The sequence below is a fragment of the Eleutherodactylus coqui genome, chromosome 4, assembly GCF_035609145.1.
Source record: "Eleutherodactylus coqui strain aEleCoq1 chromosome 4, aEleCoq1.hap1, whole genome shotgun sequence".
In the NCBI taxonomy this organism is placed as follows: Eukaryota; Metazoa; Chordata; class Amphibia; order Anura; family Eleutherodactylidae; genus Eleutherodactylus; species Eleutherodactylus coqui.
Genome location: NC_089840.1, coordinates 211,828,657 through 211,848,307, shown reverse-complemented (window position 1 = coordinate 211,848,307; position 19,651 = coordinate 211,828,657). Strand labels below are relative to the sequence as shown.

General features: G+C 43.5%; 1 protein-coding gene across 1 annotated transcript in view; it reads left to right on the top strand.

Annotated features, from left to right (window-relative positions):
- Positions 1-19,651, top strand: part of NOC3L (NOC3 like DNA replication regulator) — a 43,823-nt gene that overhangs the window by 16,863 nt on the left and 7,309 nt on the right. The window contains exons 10-17 of the mRNA XM_066600704.1: positions 3,420-3,548; positions 4,560-4,691; positions 5,989-6,069; positions 6,286-6,386; positions 6,956-7,028; positions 9,362-9,425; positions 9,915-9,986; positions 16,921-17,102. Of these exons, the coding sequence (XP_066456801.1) occupies positions 3,420-3,548; positions 4,560-4,691; positions 5,989-6,069; positions 6,286-6,386; positions 6,956-7,028; positions 9,362-9,425; positions 9,915-9,986; positions 16,921-17,102 (834 nt within the window). The remainder of the gene's footprint in view (positions 1-3,419; positions 3,549-4,559; positions 4,692-5,988; positions 6,070-6,285; positions 6,387-6,955; positions 7,029-9,361; positions 9,426-9,914; positions 9,987-16,920; positions 17,103-19,651) is intronic.

The window sequence follows — 19,651 nt, the reverse complement described above, 5'->3', positions numbered from 1 at the left end:
CTAATCTGCATATGGTGCTGCGAACAACTCAAGTGGCGATATCTTGAGAGTAGAAGCAGATTGGAACAGATAAAGGTAACAATGAAGTCGCCATAACATTGCACATTTAAAAGTATCTTCGATTACTAGCCCAAAAATTAGGTGATGGACTTCATTTAACCTGCTTTGATAAGCTAGTGACTGCTGCCACCTAGTGGTGATTCAGTGTAACTATATAAATGTCTGGTTAAACCAAGGACGTCCAGAAGCAGGACACTGAATGTGACTGCAGTGTAACGCGGCTCTTCTTCCTGGTTATATAATACCCTGACAGCTGAGGGAGTAAGATGGCTAAGATTTTTAGAGTCTGAAATTAAAATCCGCACAAATATTTTGGGCCTGTTTACGGGCAGGAAGTCCCTTTTCTTTACTTTCTGCTGGGATGTAGCCTACAGGTATGAAGGGGCATCCCGGGCTCTTAATTATTTGGCAGGTAAAGCCTCCAATACCCGACCTAACCAGATCGGACTCGCCAGTCAGTGGAAAACTCCTTTAGAGCGAACCTGCACAACTTGGCAGTAGATAGGGGCAAAAATTAAAATAGGCAAACCTCTTGGGGCTGCAGATAGTATTTTAGCGTCACACTTTGTAAGGATGACCCATCTGTTTTATAATTTACTCATTAAACTATTTTGTGGTACAGGTTTTGAACACATTTTGCTGGTTTTCTTACCTTTTACAATGCCACCCCAAACCCTTTCACCCTCCAAAAAAGTGCTCAATAAGGAAGCGCTCCTGCACTGTTGTTGCGTTCCTTGGGCCTAAAAGACCTTCTCTTAAATCAGTCATGTGACCAACCGCACAGCGAGGAAGGGGATAGCGGGCATCTGCTGCACGTTCAACGCCTAGGTCAAGTGGCGCAGCTTAACGCTGGCTAACCCCTCCCTTGCTGCGCAGCCAGTCACATGACCGTGATGTGGGGGAAGGTCCAATAGGCTAGCCATTAGCCGCCTGACATCAGTCACATTCTTACATTAGATTTACTTGTTATAAGGTCATTTCCGTTCTCGGCAACCGGCTGATCTTACCGCGGGTGTGTGTATATAGACTCGCGGCCCCTTTTCCCCAACGCCTCGTTTGGGCCCAATTGTACAGGATGGATATTTGTGCTGGATCTCTTCTTCTCATTCCCCTTGGCGTGACTAAGTTACCTTTTTCTTTTTTTTTTCCCCCTCTGATTTAAATTGTTATATAAAAAATATAACAATGAAAACAGTATTTAAAGAACAAACTGTGAAATGGGCGCAGCGCTAACACAGCAGTCTCCTTCATTCTCCGTGTCATTGGCGGTCCCTGCAATCAGACTCGTAAAGTGATTGACTATCTTACAATGTGTCATTCCTTTATAAGATGGGAAGACGCCTTCATGTTACCCGGCTGACATCCCATCAGCGCTCTGAGAAATCCCTGGCTTGTTTACTACGTTGGGCTCTGCTTATCTGCAGTCCTCTGAATGTAGCGCACGTCCAGACATAACACACTGCAAAGTAGCTGTCAAACATTTAGTAGTGGGCGGGAGGGCGGCCCGGACTCATGAATAAGTCTGACTTCCAGCGGTATTTTGACATAAATCTTTCACAATGCCTCAGTCGCCTGTAGGTCCAGCTGCTCACTGCTAGAGGGCAGCAGAGTGCTGGCTCTTGTCATGGAGGATTAGCTTCTAACAATGAACATGTGTTACCCTAGTCAGGAAAGTCGACTTTAAGGGCTCCTTCACATGAGCATTTGGACGTGCCTCGGTGCTGCATTTTTGCAAAATGAACAGGGCTCTTTTGCGCACACATCAACATAATGTACTGTACTGCTTGTGCACACAAGGCATGCTCATTTGCGGCCGGTTTACGCACCGATTTGAAATGGCTAATCTAATTATTCTATTTCCAGTACAATTACGTAGTGTATTGCGCATCTCCTTGCGTATTGCACGCACGTTTGCACACCCCTCATTGACTTCTATGTGAGCCTTTGGATTGCAAATGAGCAGGAAAATAGATGTATTACGTGTTTGGTTTTTTGCGCAACTGAAATGCACAGAAAAATATGCAAAGCAGATGTCTTGCCACTTTCCAGAGACTGAGGGCTACATAAATTGTTAAAAACCAATGCTGCTTAGAGAGTTGTCGTCTGGACTTACTGTAGCTCACGCTGCCCAGTGTTGGCGCCGGGGCTCTGGTTGCTGCATTACAACATAACATGCAGTTTGCTGTATTGTTGTAGGGGTTTTTGCATTGTATTTTACCTGAAAGTCCATGTTGGATTTTTTCACAAGCCTTGTAACAATGACAGTGAATATAAGCCCAAACTGGCGTGTTCTCCAGAAGGAAAAGATCACCATGCACATACAGACTATCTGGGGGGGGGGGGCAGGGGGGGGGGGTGCCCCGGGGGGTGCCCCTCATCAGTATCCAGTAGGGTGCTGGAAGCATATGATGGTTTGTCCTTGCATGGATCACCTAGTAGGCATTAGGAGATTTAAAAGGTCATTTTCAGGAGGAGCAACAGAGAGTTATAAGATATTTAAAGGGCCGAACCAGTGATTTTTTTTTTTTTTCCTCATTCATAATGCAGTATTGGCGGGAGGGGGATGCAGACACTCCTATCACAGTTACTGCTGATGACTAGAGGCTCCAGATATAATGAAGCAGATGATTGTTCAACCTCCTGCCTGTATACTTATGGTCTGTAGTTTGTTTAGGTAAATATGGAATGCAGATGCTAATGTCACTGTCCTCCCTGCAGTCAGAGATGGTACTATCTCTAGCCGGTCATGTGCTGCTGTGCTAATGCATCAAGAGCCTGACAGCACAGAATAGGGAAATGGAAAACAGGTGTGACAGCATGCGTGGTGGAATTAAAAGAATTCATTTATTCGTCCAAACAATAAAATTAGTTTTATTGTTTGGAGAAATAAAGGAATTCTTTTAGTTGCACCATGCATGCTGTCACACCTGTTTTCCATTTTGGTACTATATTTGGGTCTCTCTGGGTCGGACCGCTACAAGGTGACTTTGCATGTGACTATCCAGCTATATTCAGCATAAGGATTGTGCTGTTGGCACCCTTTCTCTATTTACAAGCACAGAATAGAGAGAGATAGCAGCATCAAGATGGTGACTGATAGGCATCAGACTGGAGACTGCACTGCAATATACAGAAGAGACCTCCAGATTATGATAGACAATCAGGTGAGGGGGCAGCGATGGAAGAAGGTGTTTTCACCAGAATGGCCCTTTAATGGACATTGGAAGTGTTTACTAAAACAGATGTCTGCAGAGCCAACACAACCTCTTTAAGTAACTTTTCGGATACGTGATGAAATGTCAGTGATGGTTGTACATGCATTACATACTGTTGGTAACTATTGTCTTCCCCTTCCCCAGATTGCTGATACCTGTTCAGAAGCTGTAAAGAAACTTTTCCGGCAGGATAAATTGGGCCATGCGTCTCTGGCAGCTGTGAAGATAATCTCTGGATTGGTGAAGAGTAAAAATTACTGTGTGCGCCCAGAGGTAACCGATGGCAGGAGCTCACTTCATGTCACCACACCCCTCAGATGACACTTTCCAGACATGATGTAGATGTAAAATTCATGCTTTAGAATTAGACATTTCCCCCTAATATCACCGAATCGCCATTATCGGCCCATGAGTTGTCTTATGTAATATTGTTAAAGGGGTGGTGGAGCCATACTCACATCTGGTCTGACCTCCGGCATGGCGTGACACTACTGCACACTGGGCAATACAGCTGCAGAGACTTCCATTAATTAGAATAGGACCCATGCACAATATTCACTGGGCAGCAGATGGGTGCTTGGAATCTATTCTGCCAGGCTCCTCCAGGAAGGAGCATAATTCTGGACAGCCCCTTTAAGAACAGAGTTTAGCTATATCCTGGCTTTTGGGAGGGTTGGGGGGACTATATGACAATTACAGCACTCACATGGCTTGTCAGCCCTCTCTCCTAGATTCCTAAATGGCTGTATCACTGCTTAATGTGGCAGGTGCAGCATTCAGGAGTGTACGAAAGCAACTGTATAGTGAGGTTGCTGTGAGGGCCCGGTCATATATGCGTATTTAGCCTGCGTGTGACACGCGTCATGTTCAGTGCTAAAAGCCCATTGATTTGCATGGGTCCATTCCGACGTGTGTGAAAAATAAACGCAGCATATCCTATTTTGGTGCGTATTACACGCCATTATCATAGTCTGGTACCTAAAATATGCAGTATGTATACACGTTACATGCGTGTTTGCTGTGTATTGCATATTACACGTCTAAAAAGTCTTCATGTGCTTGTCTTGGTGAGCCCTATAGTGCCGCCGGCAGTTGCACTTCATGGGCTCTCGGTTGCTGGGAGCAGCGGTGTTGCTTCTCGCAGTCATGTTTGGTTGTTGAGACTTTGGCCAGACAGATCTTCTGGCTGGGAGCGTGTACGGACGCCAGACCTGCGTAGTTCATCATGTGCTTTCTATTGTGTGTTCTGCGTCCGGTCATACATTATTCTCTTTCTCACTCCAGGTGCTCAACGTCTTGCTTCATCTGAGAATTAAAGAAGTCGAAGTGAAAAAAGATGTAGAAGACATTGCTCCTAAGCAAAAGATGATGACTTACAAGGATAAGAGGAAGAACCTGTCAAGGATGCAAAGAAAGGTGACATCTTGTGGCGAGAGATAGAAGGCCGGTTATAGTACATGGCGCCAACTCTAAAAACATATCGCCTGCTGCAAAGCGGCGGATTGGGGGGATTTAAATGCCGCTGTCAGAACTGCCAACATCATTTTCAGGAGCAGCCACAATCTGTGTTTTCACTGATGGCAGCTTTTGCCAGCAGGTGTCAGCAGTGAGAAACAGCCGGCATCCGCATGGTATGGAGCGGGATCAGCTCCCAATCCCCCTCCATACAAACCCAGAAAAGACAGAACGTAACTTTACGTCCTGTGTCGTTAAAGGGTTAAGCATTAAGCAATCTCCCGCACTCATATTGAAAAGAATGGAGCTGTGGCTCAGCATGCATACTGCTGCTCCATTGATTTTGCCAGTCTCTTGGGGAACTTGGGAGGTCCTCGTGTTTGGCCCCACCAATCAACTAGTTATCCTGTCTCCACAGCTAGTTGACCCCTTAATGTTACCGTAATACCCCTTTAAAGGATTTAACCACTACCCAAAATTTGCTCCTTAGTCGCTCTGTACTCCCTGGTTGCTGCTGACCAATACCTCTGATTGCTGCAGCCAATCACTGGCCACAGTAGTGACCTATTAGCAGTGATTGGCTGCAGCAGTCACATGTCCTGGTCAGCAGCAATCAAGAAGTACAGAGTGGTTGTGAAGCAATTTTAGGTAGTGGGAAAACCCTTTAAGGACTGTTAAAGGGAACTAAAACATATTGACCAGTGTGTTCTCTGCAAGACTGTTTCTACAACTTTAGAACTGGGGGTTTTTTTTGGTTTTTTTTTTAGGCCCCCATGATTTTCAACTCCCATTTTGGTATACTTTCTCCACCCTAAGTGAAACTGCTGTGTGCACTTACCTACGGACACCTATGTAGAGAGTGTCATTAACCAATGCTTAACACATTTTATGGCCTGGGGGGAAAAACACTCATGAAAACAACCACTCGGTGCTACAATGTAGCAACTAATGGGAGCACAAAACATTTACAATGTTCCCATAAGGATTGCACACAGACTGGGATAGCTGTCACTTTTTTCTTTTACTGTAGTTTTTCTTTGTAGCCCGATCCTTTTTAACACTTTCCTGTCCACAAAAGGAGTCCGATCAGGTCTTGTCATTTTGTTTCTCCGGTTGAGATACAGCCTTTTAATCAATTTCTATAGTTTTAAGAAAACAAGTTTATGGTGGGTATATATTATACCGTGCACTTGAGGAGGTACTATTTGTCTTAAACCTTCTCCCGATATTCATTCTTTTTTCATCATTCTACTCCTAGTGGAAGAAAGCGGAGGAGAAGCTGGAGAGAGAGCTGCTGGAGGCCGAAGCATCAGAGAGCAAAGAGAAGAAGCTGAAGCTGGTGAGATGTCTGGCTCTTCTATCTGGAGAGGCCGAGTGCAGCGGTTCCAGTCTGGCAACACAAATCAGACATGTACCTCTTGAAAGGGGTGAAAAAGAAGCAGAGTTGCACAGGACTGACTGTGGTAGCTTCTGGCGATGATACAGTTAATTTGAGGGCTACAAGCAGATTGTTACTCCGTAAAATAATAGTCTTTTTTCCTTGGTTTTCCCACAGCATACAGAAACATTGAACATTGTTTTCTTAACCTACTTCAGAATACTGAAAAGAGCGCAGAAATCCGTCCTCCTTCCTGCCGTCTTGGAAGGTCTGGCAAAGTAAGTGATCTTTATTCCGAGGAGCGGTCAGTGGGATGTATGCAGATATAATGTGTTCTCTCATTATTTCAGTGGGTCCCGAACTGTCACATGATAGATGCTGCTTACCTTGTTCTGTATGCTTTATCGCTTGTTTTACTACTTTTTGAGACACTAATGTACCTCCATCCGCATGTACTAGCAGAATGAGGTTTTACATAGAAGCAGTTCTTAGAATATTACCATTCTGTCCCAATTCCAAATCAGTGAGAGTCTGGCACCCGGACTCTCACTGATTTTAAAGCTTCTGACATTTCACTATGACGTGTCAGAAGTTTCCTAAATGTTTCGTTCTCCTGTAAGTAATACACATTTGAAATGATACCTGGACCTAGAAGCAAGGTAAAAGGACCTACAAAATGCTGCGCTAAATCCACAGTCTGAGTCATTCTACCCTTGTTATGAGAATTCCCCGCTGACCTTGTCTCTCTATGGTTGTGTAGTGTGGATGATTCCTCTGTACTGGATGATTACTAACTTGCGTGCATCATGTTATGTGAAACCTTTAACACGTTTAATGGTTCTTACAGATATGCTCATCTAATAAATCTGGAATTTTTCGATGATCTCCTGGTGGTGCTAAATAAGCTCATTGAATCTGGTGTAAGTATGCCTCCTTGTACCTCAGCACTATCCGTGACTACCCTCACATAACATATGGTACTGCTCTCCTTGCTCATGTCAGTGCTAACATGCTTCATAAGGTTGACGTTCTAGTTGGATAGTTTGTTGGTTGCTATGTAGTTTTTGCCATCTTCTTTTGTAGGACATTTCCCAATTAGTGATTTCTGCGCATCATATTAGTTACTAGTTGTCTGCTTCACCAATGGTGTTAATGGGAGCGAGTAGAGAGAAATAGGATGAATAGAGAAGAAAGTCTTTCTACAATCCGTATGCCTGAATCAACTCAAATCAAGTAAAGCTATAACTTCTATAACCCTTTCAGCTCCGACCCCATTGTGGGTTCAGATCAGCTGACCCACCAATCCACTATTGATGACCCATTGTGAGCATATTGTAAGGCCTCGCTGCGAGTGGGACTATTAACAGAAAGGACTGCAGGTTTCCATGATTCCTCTCCTGTCTCGCAGACATTTCACAGCTTTACTATAGTATTGCATTATATTGTATGAACAATCAAACGATAGTTCAAGTCCTCTAAAATAAATTAGATGAAGCAGGGTCAGCTGATCGCGTTGGCACGCTTCAAGAGCATTTGTAATGAGTGAGTTGGAACTAGTCAGTAGGCTTGTAGAGATGCAGCCCCATCCGAGGTTTACAGACTGCCCATTTATTTTTTACCAGCCATTAATATGGCAAGTAATTAGCGGTGTCAGCCATTATGCAGAATTACCTCCGGCACCCTTGGTGGGTTACACGTCTCACTAGGGTACCGCTGCACCCCGGTTGGGAATGACTGGCTTACAGCATCTTGCAGGGTTTTGTACTAAAGAAACACTTAACAGGTTTTCTTTAAAACCGCATGACCTCCACACACAAAATGCGCTGTTTGTAGAGCGGGCCATAATTTTCTATTGACTTGGAGCAAATATCTGACCACGAAGTTCTTTTTTTTGTGCTGAAAAATGCTGTAAAAAGTGAAATTTTTCCTAGAGGTGGTTTTTGTCTTAACACCCTTAGACCCAATGTCCACAAGCAGATTGGAATTGCAGAATCCGCCATCTGTAGACACAGGTATGCATGGTCACCGGCCGGGGAAAGGGGCGGAATCCAACCTGCCCGTGGACATGAGGCCTTATTCTTGATGCAGCGTCTTTCATAGTCAGCAGGTGAATCTCACCATTGGAGTAGCGACTCGGGGCCACAGTGCAGGTCCTCTTGGTCTTCCTACACACAGGATTACAAATGACGATCATCTGCTTTTCTAGAAGGCCGACCACATTGACTAATGAGCTGCGTCCGCTGTTGTAGCCGTTCTCCCATTCGGGTGACTGACACGTCTATTATATCGTCATTGCCCCCTTCCAGTATATTTTACAGTACAGATGGGATTAGTCCTATATGGTCCCTCATCAACGAGCAGCGGGGAGTTAGCCTTGTCCTTTCCCTGAAAGTCAGTATGCTTCCTGGTGGCTCGTCATTCACCATGTAGAGCTCTGGTAACTCAAGTTAATTCCTCCCGTTTAGATTTACAGCTTCTCTCGGTAATTGAGTTTCCCTGTATTGTGTTTTATTGCCGAATTGAGGTTATTTATTAAGCAAGATATTAATAGGGAGGAGACATTCTTTATGTTTATGGATACTCGGTTGATTCCTGGTCCTGGCGGAGATGGAGACTGCTGATAGAATTAATCACTCGCGGGAACGAGTAGAGCTAGATGATGTCTGCACTTCTTTTATAGTCTCTCCTAAATGATGGTTGAATTCTGTTGTCGCGCATATTTTTATTAGTTACTGTAACATTGACTATGTGAATTACATTGAGGTTTATAATAACGTTTGGGATCCTCCTATGGCACGGACAGTCTTCCCACGGGTGGAACAATGCCGTCTTATGTGCCTCATAATAAGTGACAGTACTTTGTGCATAAAACTGGCGTTTGCAGTTTGTATGATAGTCTCTTGTGCGGTGGCCCATGGAGAATGTTTTTCTTGCTGTTAGTCTGCTCTGGTGTTTCTACCAATGAATATAAAGTGGAGGTCAACTCTGTGTAGTAAATAGCTTGATGACATAGAAGATAAAATGTAACTGTTTTAATAGTGGAACCAGGAAATGATAAACCGCTGTTCTCTTCTTCCAGTACAAGCCTGTGTGTTTCATAAGTCCTTAGAATGTCTTGTAAGGACAGGGGACAAATCAAGACGATATGCTGAGTACAGCATGGACTAGATGAGACTCTGATCTCTTCGTAATGGAAATGTCAATACTTTGTCTCAGAACTTGCTATAAGGAACTGTTTGTGGTCTTTCTGCAGGATCTCAACTACAGAGAGAGTCTCCACTGCGTGCAGACAGCGTTCAATATACTTTCCGGCCAAGGTGAGATGTCTTATAATTCTGTATGTATCCAGCAGCCGTTTGGTGGACGGTTTAGAAACTCAAGAGAAGTCGTATGCAAACGTGTTATTCCAGAAGATAGGATGTTGTGTGTGTAGAAGTACAAAGGATGGAGGGTTATTACCAGTATTGGGGATGTAGGGTGAGGTGGAAGGGGGGGGGAGGGACTTCTACTCAAATTCTTCATCTTATGTCTTGCAATCTGAGAACTTGAGGTCTCACTTGTAGCAGGGCCACAAGATATAATAAAACCATTGTCTTTAACCTGTGGCTCTCCTGCCCTTTTTTCACTACAACTCCTAGCGTGTTGGCAATCGTCGTTTCATCGATGGTCCATGCTCAGCTACTTGTCCCCAGGTTGTTGACTTGGTTTTATACTGGTTTGCGAGCATTCTGACAGCATCGCTCTTTACCTTGAGGTAGCCCAAGTAATCTGATGTGGTGATATAATTCTTCTTTTTTTTTTAACAGGCGATGTTCTCAATATTGACCCCTTAAATTTCTACGCTCACCTTTACAAAACACTATATGGCCTAAGTGCAGGTAATGTGGTTTTTTATGTTGTTTTGTGCTTCTCTGTCCCTTACTTGTCCTTGGGAGCGGCTTAATGTATTTTAGATTATCTCTACTAATGGGATAATGAGAAGGGAAAGTGTAAGTTTGTGCTCCTTCCTTGTATTTCAGTTCTATAGAGGATTGCCTTTGTATTAATGCTGGCCCAGTTAAGCCAGTTATTGTAAATCTCTATATAAGGAACATGAAGTCATCGGAAGAGGCACCAGACAGGGGTGTAACACATAGGATAAAGAGTTGTATATGTGCCATGTAGTCCGTGAAGAATGATTCTTGGCAGAAGCGATAGAAGAAAGTCTAGAAAACCTAAAGTGTATCTGACATCGGGCTGGTGTATAAATATACATAGAAATATTATTAGGAGAGCTGTGTTATAAATCGCATGTCGCCCCGCTGCCTGTATACAACTCGCATGGATTGTCAGCTGAACTGTCCTGCCCAGTTATTGGATGTGATGGAGTCTTTTAATCACATCCGCGTGGTGGGAGGAAATAAAACGCAGAACGGGCATCAGAACGAGTCCTAGAATTGTAATCGATCCCAAGACGCACGTCGTATCACACGCCCCTCAAAGTGTGTGTTATATACTGTCTTTACCCGAAAATAAGACCAAGTTTTAAATAAATTTTTGTCCCAAAAGAGGCACAGGGTCTTATTTTTGGGGGGTTCTCTTATCATACTTACCTAGGATTCAATGCAATGCCTGTGATTAGTTTAACGAGGGCCACAGTGATTGGCCGAGCTGCAGAGCTCAAGAACCAATCGGAGCAATCGCTTGTTGGAGGTGGGGTAGGTCTTCTTTTCAGGGAAACATGGTAGTTACTTTCATAGCTTGTAAGGTTGAAACAAAACAAATCCATCCAGTTCGGCCTGTGTTACTGATAATGTGATCTTGGTGAAAGCAAGACAAACCATATGAAGTAAACGCCAACTTTACTTATCTTAGGAAAGCTAAATCTCTTCCTGATTGTAGTAATGGCTCTATCTAACCAAAATCAAATCTTATCATACACACAGCGCAAAGATAGAATGTAGGCAGGTGGGGGAAAAGTGCTGCAGAGTAAGGAAGTTTTCAAGAATAGAAGTGCTAGAAGTGATGGGTTATGTTTGCCAAGTAACAGAGTGCGAAGTTAATGAGCAGAAGAGAAATCTAAATCAAATCAATATTTTTGGCGTGACAGCTCTTTTTCTTCAAAACATCATCAGTTCTTCTAAGTACACTTGCACACAGTTTTTGAAGGAACACGGAAGGGCGTTTTTTGATACGTCTTGGAGAACGAAGCACAGATCTTCTGTGGATGTAGACTTCGGTCTCTTCATGTAATCCCAGACAGAATCAATGATGATGAGATCAGGACTCTGTGGGGCCGTATCATCGCATCACTGCAAAGATTGTTCAGGCATGCTTTGAGGACAAAGTTCCAGACGATGACTTGGCCTCCAAATTTCCTAGATCTCAATCTGATAGAGCATCTGTGGGATACACTGGAAGAAGGCTGGTAGGAACTACTTGAGGGGAGACAGGCAAAGAGACTCACATGGAGACCTAGATGCAGCTTCTAGTAAGTGTTTTATCTCACTGCAGTACTAGATTCACATCTACACTGCTCAGTACTGCTGCATAATGTCCTACATGATGCTGCTGTTTCTGAAAGTTGGATAGAAAGAAATCACAGCGCATGATCTCCCCTTTTCTGTTTTGTGGTGTAAGGAAGACACCATAGAAGCTATTCTACACTCAACTGTTCATGAAGAAATTGAAATTGGATACAGAGCCTACAGAGGAGAAAACCGTTGTAAAACTACAGCATACAAGTCATATAATAGCCAGATAGTGTTATTCCTCATACACACGGTAGCTTATTTTTGAGAAGTCATTTTAGTTATGCTTGAAAGTGACCCTTCGGTTTCAGTACAGAATTCTGTCCTGGGACAAGAGGGTCATGGGCGATACATTACATGCACTTGTTCTTCTTTGTCGCCCCTCCAATCTACCCGCTGTGGGCCCTGTTTGTGGACATATACGCTGTCTGCAGGATTTTCTATCTACTTAATGCATGCTGTGTTATAGTGCATTAGTAGTCTAACACTATTAATGCACTGTGGGGATTAGGTAGTCTGAAGATTGTAGCGACCATCTTGGATAGTGTAAAACAGGAGCCAAAAACCGACGGATCAGAGGAACAGCAGAGAACAACTGAAGGTAATACATCCTCCCGATTTCTTTGGTCCCAGGACAGAATTTTGTCCGAAACCGGAGTGTCGCTTTAAAGCTAGGGCACCCTATAGTTAGACTGCACGTGGTTCACCAGTTCTGTTGATCTATGCAGAAATGCCCTCATAGGATGTAATGGGCTTCCCTTGCATCAAACTGAGACTCACTAATACCCTAAGTTAAAGGGGTCTGTCCCGTTGATAGACGCCCTTTTACACTGTCTGTGTTTCATGTTACACCATGATGCTTACCTAGTCCATCCCTGTGCGTCTCCGTAAACAGGATTGACCGCTTTCTAGATCTCTACCCTAAAAGTCCGTGCGCACAGCGTCTTGGCATGGTTATCTGGGATTTCCCATTTGCTCAGCCTGGTTCCTTCAACTCAAGATCTCTTGGACGCCAAAGTAATATTGCAAAGCCATTTCTCATGACCTTTCCCTTCAGTAAGATCCCACAAGTCCTGGTTATATCCTCTCCATACCGTCTTCTGTGCCTGCAGGCTGTACATCTAATGCTGCGAATCCTGTCCTGAGAGAACTGTGTGTCATGGGGCTCTGGCATAGTGATAACATAAGGGACGCGAGACGTCTTCTGAGCTGTCCTGTCCTTCACCAGTCCGGTCCGCAGAGCTTGTATAATGCTATGTGCGAGGCGGCCGCCCGTCTCCTTCACCCAGAACAGAATGTACTGTGTTTACATTCATGCCGGAGACTCTGAAGAAGTAACATTATGAAACTTGTCTGAGATTTCTCTGCTTAATGTTTCCTTTATTCCGTGTGATCTGACTGCTATACTTTGTAGCCAGAATATCAGTTTTTGCTTTTCCTCAGCTACAAGGGTTTTGCTGTCATCTTTGATGTCGCCCCTTTAAACCAATTTTAAAAAATGTTCCATCCAGCGGCATACAGTCTATTTACATTGCTCCTCCGTACATCGATTAACCCTTTGCAATCCAACTTCGGATTCAGTGTTTCCTAGTGGGCTTTCTCTTTCTGCCATTTTACATTGACGCAATCTGCTGGCTAGAGACAGTACTGCAGTATGTGACATACCGGAGAGGCCCCCGATAACAGAGCAGCCAGCAGTATACTCTAAAAATATACCCTGCCGGACGTCTTCCGACATCAGAGCTGTACAGCCTTCAATCAGAATGTTGGAAGACGTCAGACAGTGGATTTTTGAAACCAAGATTGTTTTCCATCATCATAATCTGTAACTTATTTTTTGTCAATTGGGCTGAGTGATGGCTTGTTTTTTGGGTCTCCGCTGGTCAGTCCATGGTTGTGACACCTTTTTGGATGGTGGTCATAAAGGGTATGACAACAGGGTGTACCATTTTGTCCACATATGGCAGGCAGTCAATGTACCTTCAACAACCATTGACTCAGTCCTGCTGTCATAATGTATCCCTTCCTATAACCATGATTTAAGGAGTTGGACCTGTGCGACGCTCTGAAATCACAGCAGGGTGGATCTATTCTCCCAAATGCTGGCAGATTCCTTGTCGATTATCACTTTGCCCTAGACAGAATTGGAACTTCTCACTAAACACAATTGTTCTCCATTCATGAGCAGTACACCAAGTTAGTCGTTGCTGGAACTGAAACCAGGTAAACGTAACCCAATGCATGGGGGTCTGAGAATGAAGCCCAGATTCAAACAATCGGTCTAACAATTGTTCGTGGGTTGACTCTGACTCCAACCACTGCCCGGATGTGTGTTGCAGTCGCCCGTCTATCAACAACTGCCATCTGCAACATTTGATGGTTTTCACATGGCGTTGGCTGCCTTTGTGGACCTGGAGCCTTCCTGTGTCCACTGAGTAACCACTCTCTATTTAGACATTGAACTATGGCCAGTACTTCAGGCGATTTCATGATATGATGTCCCCAGTTCGAACATTTATCCAACCTCTCTCAAAGTCAGACAGCGAGCGCTGGGGCGATTTTTCTTTCTACCATTCTCTCAAAGTCAGACATGTGTGTACGGAATTCAAACTCTATGATTTAGTATACTTGGTCTCCGATGGTCTGTGGACAAAAATGGACTTTTTTGCATAACACACTTTACGACTTATAAACCAATACAGTGTAGCATTTTGCATAACAAAGGGCTCCATGATATGTACACTAATAATGTTCATCCAATGTTTAATTATTCAATAGCCTTCATATGGAGAGACTTTGGTCCAAGTTTCATAAATTTTCTGTAACTCACTGTCTGGGTGTAACACTTTCAGTTTCCACCAGTGTATATTTGCCTAAATAAACTACAGACCATAAGTATATAGATGAGTTGTGATCTCCTCTATTATAACTGTATGACAGGAGCTGTGACAGGAATATCCAAGTCTCCCTCTAGGCAGTTTCTGTATTAGATCCATGTAACAACAGCACAGAGGCTGAGAATATGACTAAAAATCAAACATACAAATGCAAGTAAATCTGAGCTGGTCGGAATTAATGTCACATGAGCAGCTAAGGAGGAAGGCTGGAAATTTCCTATAGAAAGGAATAACTAACCAATGTAACACTAGTTCACATATAAAAAATAAAAAATAAATAAAAGAAAATAAATAAAAATCAGCGGAGTGGCCCTTGAATGGGCTCCGTGTTGTAGTTGCGCAAGTCATGGACTCTTCGCACATCTCCGCCTGTTCTCGTCGACGGCTCCCACTACTGAGGTTTCTGATAAGAATACACAGTTGGTTTTCCTGTTAGACACGGAGTTATGTAGAACCGCAGGCTTGTTGTATACATCACGTTGCGTTGTAATTTGGTTTTGTTAATCTTCACACTAAGATCCTGATTTTTAACAGAAATTATATTGAAATTGTTCTCTGAGTGGACCCATATGTGCGGTTACACCGCCGACACGGGCAGAATCTGGAAAGACCACACAAGATTGACATCTGGTATCGCCCAGTCTGTGAGGAACCGTTCTAAATTCAAGTTCTCATGAATTGACGGCGTGCCACCTCTACAGCTGTTCCAGTACATTACAGTGACGGGCGCCGTGCTGTGTGCACAATGCCAGCACCGCTCTCTACAGCTTACATTAATATTTACTTATGGAAAGGCTGGAAAATAACCAGTTTCCATGGCAACTAGATAAAATTGGGTTTCTCATGCTAGGTGTACATGCTTTGTGGGTCAGTGCTAGTGCTGAAGACATGGAGTCAGGCCGTCACTAGCTACATTGTGCGCCATTGTGGAAGCGATCACATAATTACAGGTTTGTATGCCCCAGCAACGGATGGCCAGAACATTATACCCGGGTTGTGACAACCATAGCCATACAGTGCCAGATTAGCAGATATTCATCCGGACTATGGAAAAGACATAGGAAAGCATATAAAACTTGTATGTGTAGCAACCTTAAGGAAAGTGGCCAAATTATCAAAAGGGTTTCTCAGGTTATTACCTTTTTATTTTCAAACCAATAAACTTTCTCTTTGGTTAGTAACATAGTGTTTTAGGCGTAAAAAAGGCATCCATCCATCCATCCAGTTCAGCCTATTATTCCCTCAAGGTTTATCCAGAGGAAGGCAAATATTCTCAATAGGGTAGAAGCAAGTTTTTCTCATTTAAGGGAAAAAAATAATCCTTGGATCACCGACCCTTCTGAAGTAATAAGTGACTATAACCTGTAATATAGTATTCTTCAAGTAAGACGTCCAGGCCCCTCTTATACTCTATTAGTGATTTCACCATCACCACATCCTCAGGCAGAGAGTTCCATAGTCTCACTGCTCTTACAGTAAAGAACCCTCTTCTATGTCGGTGTAGAAACCTTCTTTCCTCTAGCTGTAGAGGGCGGCCCCCTTGTTACAGTCACAGTCCTGGGTATAAATAGATGATGGGAGAGATCTCTGTATTGTCCCTTGATATATTTATACATAGTTATTAGGTCGCGCCTCAGCCGTCTTTTTTTTCTAAACAATTCTATGATTTCTGACAGAATAAAATGACCAGTTTTGCTGCAATATGTACACCATACAAACAAGTCCCCAAAGATGGCAGAATAGTTTTTTTTTTTATCAGTTTCACTCTACTTAGGAATTTGTAAAAGTTTTTCAGTACATTATATGGTACATTACATAATACCGTTAAAAATACAACTCCTTCCGACAAAAACAAGCCCCTAGACAACCATGTCAATGAATATATAAGAGTTATGATTTTTTGAAAGTGGGGAGGAAAAAAAATGAAAGTGGATTAAAAAAAAAGGGCTGCATCCGTAGGGGTCTCACATTGGTGGTTCCTCATGCGCGCTGCAGGTGGCTTTCCCACGCGGGAAGCGTGCAGCAGTGTGTAATGCATTGCATACTGACAAATCCCGATACACTTATGGCATGTGTGCACAGGTAATATGTGCAAAGTTATTGCATGTCGTGTTCTTTTTTTGCGTGCGGATGGCACCGTTGAAAGTAATGTAAAGCGAGTTACCAGTGCAAAACCCACGTGTGTAATACACGTTAAACGCTCGTGTGATAGAGTCCTTAAGGCATTAAAGGAATTTCAGGTAGGAAGGACATGTACAGAATGCTAGTGACACACTGGCATTCGGCCTCCTGGCATCCGTTGTGGGATTACACAAGAGAACGCTGGGAAGGTCTGTGATCTCGTGAAATGTCATTACTTTGTAGGACTATAGTAGAGACTGATGGAATGCCTTCTCTGTTTCCAGGGTCCACAAATGATGATACGGCAATTGCTCTTCAGTGTCTGGAACTGATGCTCACCAAGCGCAGGAAGCAAGTGTCTCCACAGAGGGCGCTGGCTTTTATAAAGAGACTTTCTATTGTGGCGCTACATGTTCTACCCAATTCTTGCATCGGCATCCTGTCCACTAACAGAGGACTCCTGCAAGTAAGTGAATCTGGACACAGTGCACACATTGTAGGCGATGAGATAGAGGCTTCTAGAATGATTTGTGGGAGCAGACTCCATCAGCCATAGGGTTACAGCAGGTTGGACAGTCCTACGCGTGACCCCTGCAATACCCGACAGTCAGTGTTCACTTACTTTTATTAGTGGTAGCTGGATTATTGCATTCTTTTAAGTAATATCATCCCTTCAGTTCACTGTCGCATTATAATCTGGGTAAGTTTTGTAAATGATGAGTATAAAGGGGCAACTGGATAAACATTACAACTTACTGACATGGGTGGTAAAAAGAGGCTCTGGTGTGCTCCACTGGTTCCACTGAGCAAATTAATCATTTCTGGTGGCCTTTGAAGATGACGTCTAAAGGGGTTGTACTAAGTTTACATGTTCTTCCCTATTCACATGTGGGGGTCTAACCATTGAGATCCCCACCATCTCAAGAACGGGGGTCCCACGTTACCCTTTGCCTGTCACTCCTTGAGTCGCTTCTGCCCCGCTGTGATGTCTAAATAAATGGAGCACTGTCTGAGAATACGCGGTTTGTTGCTAGATTGATTTCAGTGGTGCGGACAGAAATACCAGAGTGCTTGCTGCTCAGCTATCTCTGCCATCCCATTAAAAGTGAATAGAGTTGTCAGTGTGCTTGCACAACCAGTGCTCCATTCGGTGTTCTCCTCACTGTGGGGGTGCTACCCCGGCTCCCCCAAAATAAGCCCTAGTCCAATTTTCAGGGCCGCTTGAAATATAAGCCCTACCCCAAAATAAGCCCTAGTTGCACTACATTAAAAAAAAGACTACGTTACCTGGCAGTCTTAGTCCAGGTCCCTTCTGCTGCTCTCTAGAGGTACGATGCGGTTCCCGCAGCCCTCAGCTGCTCGTACAACATCACTTCCTGGTTTTGGGATTCGTAAGTCCCCCTTCTAAGAAGCGATGGCTGTGATTAGTTCTTCGGCCGCTGCTCAGCCAATCAATGCAGCGCTGGATAAACCAATGCGATGGCTGTGATTGGCCGGGACACAGCCAATTCATAAATCTTGCCTCTACAACACGATGGCTATTGATTGGCTGAACAGCGGTCGAAAAACCAATCAATGCAGCACTTGATAAACCAATCACAGCCATCGCATTGGTTCATCTAGCGCTGCATTGATTGGCTGAGCAGTGGTCAAAGAACGAATCACAGCCATCGCTTCCTGGAGGAGGGATTTATGAATACTGTAACAAGGAAGTGATGTTATGTGAGCGGACAAGGACTGCGGGAAGCACGTCAAAGCTGCAGGAAGCAGCATGAGGGACCCGGACAAGCCTGCTAGGTAAGTGTAATAAGACCTATGCCTCTTTTGGGGCAAATTTTTAAATAAGACAGGGTCTTATTTTCAGGACAACACATGACCTCCCACTCTTAGGAGAGACCCGCACCAATCCTATCCTGTAGGCCATAACTTACATTACACTTCAGGACTGAGTCACAAATGGACCCTCTGCAAGACATGTAAAACCCCTAGTAAGACAGCCCCTTTAATGACTGAACGAAGAACCAGTTCATTGGGAGATTCAGACTAATAGATCCTAGATTTATCTAGAAATCCTAATTTACAACAGTCAAAAGTGTTGTTTTTACAGAGTTAGAGCGCCTGCCACAAGTAGGGCACAACGTGCTTCAGTGCTGGAAATGAGCTGTTTTGTAAGAAGTAACATTAGAAAAAAATTAAACAGTTTGTCTCCAGGGAAAATGCTAAATAAGGGATGAAAAATGCTAAATTTGCTTTAATGTGCGCACTCTCTGAAGTCATAACAGGCACTCATAAATATTCCCATCGGTTGGGGGGATACAAAACAAGTGTTCTTCCTAATGCATCTTGCAGATGAATATGTACTACAAATGCAAATTCAGATACTTTTCCCATAATCCCCGGGGATGTGACCGCTGGACGTCCCTCGTGTGACACTATAAACAGTCCTTCTGCTTCCTTGTTTCCATATTAATTCACAGAGATGAAAATACTACCCAAGTATTCCATAAGACTCCATCACAGCCCATTAAAAGCTGACGGCATAACACGGCCCAGCGGCATTATCTGATTGACCTTCTGTTGGGAAAGCGCTGACCAAAATACACAGGGGAGATTTAGCAAAACTTAGCGTGTTGTCCATAGCAACCAAAGCTCAACTTTCAGGTCTTCACCAATTTTGCTCTCATCAACATTATTGTACATTGGTGAATGCCGTAAAAAGAGTTGAGTAAAAGCTAATCAGTGACTTATGTCACCCCGGAATGGGGTAATTGAAGAAAAATAGAACTTGCTTCACAGAAAAAAGTCTTCATGAAACTATGTTCATAGGAAAAATAATAAACTTTCTGAATGTGGAGGTGCAAGAAAAAAAAAAATTCTATACTATGAATGCTTTTAAAAATAGTAAAATAATGACCCACAAATAGTGTCACCCGCCTGACAAGAAAACACATTGCAGAATTACTTTTTTTTTTTCGTATTTAGCCCTAACTATCTTGAAAAAAATTTCTGAACCGC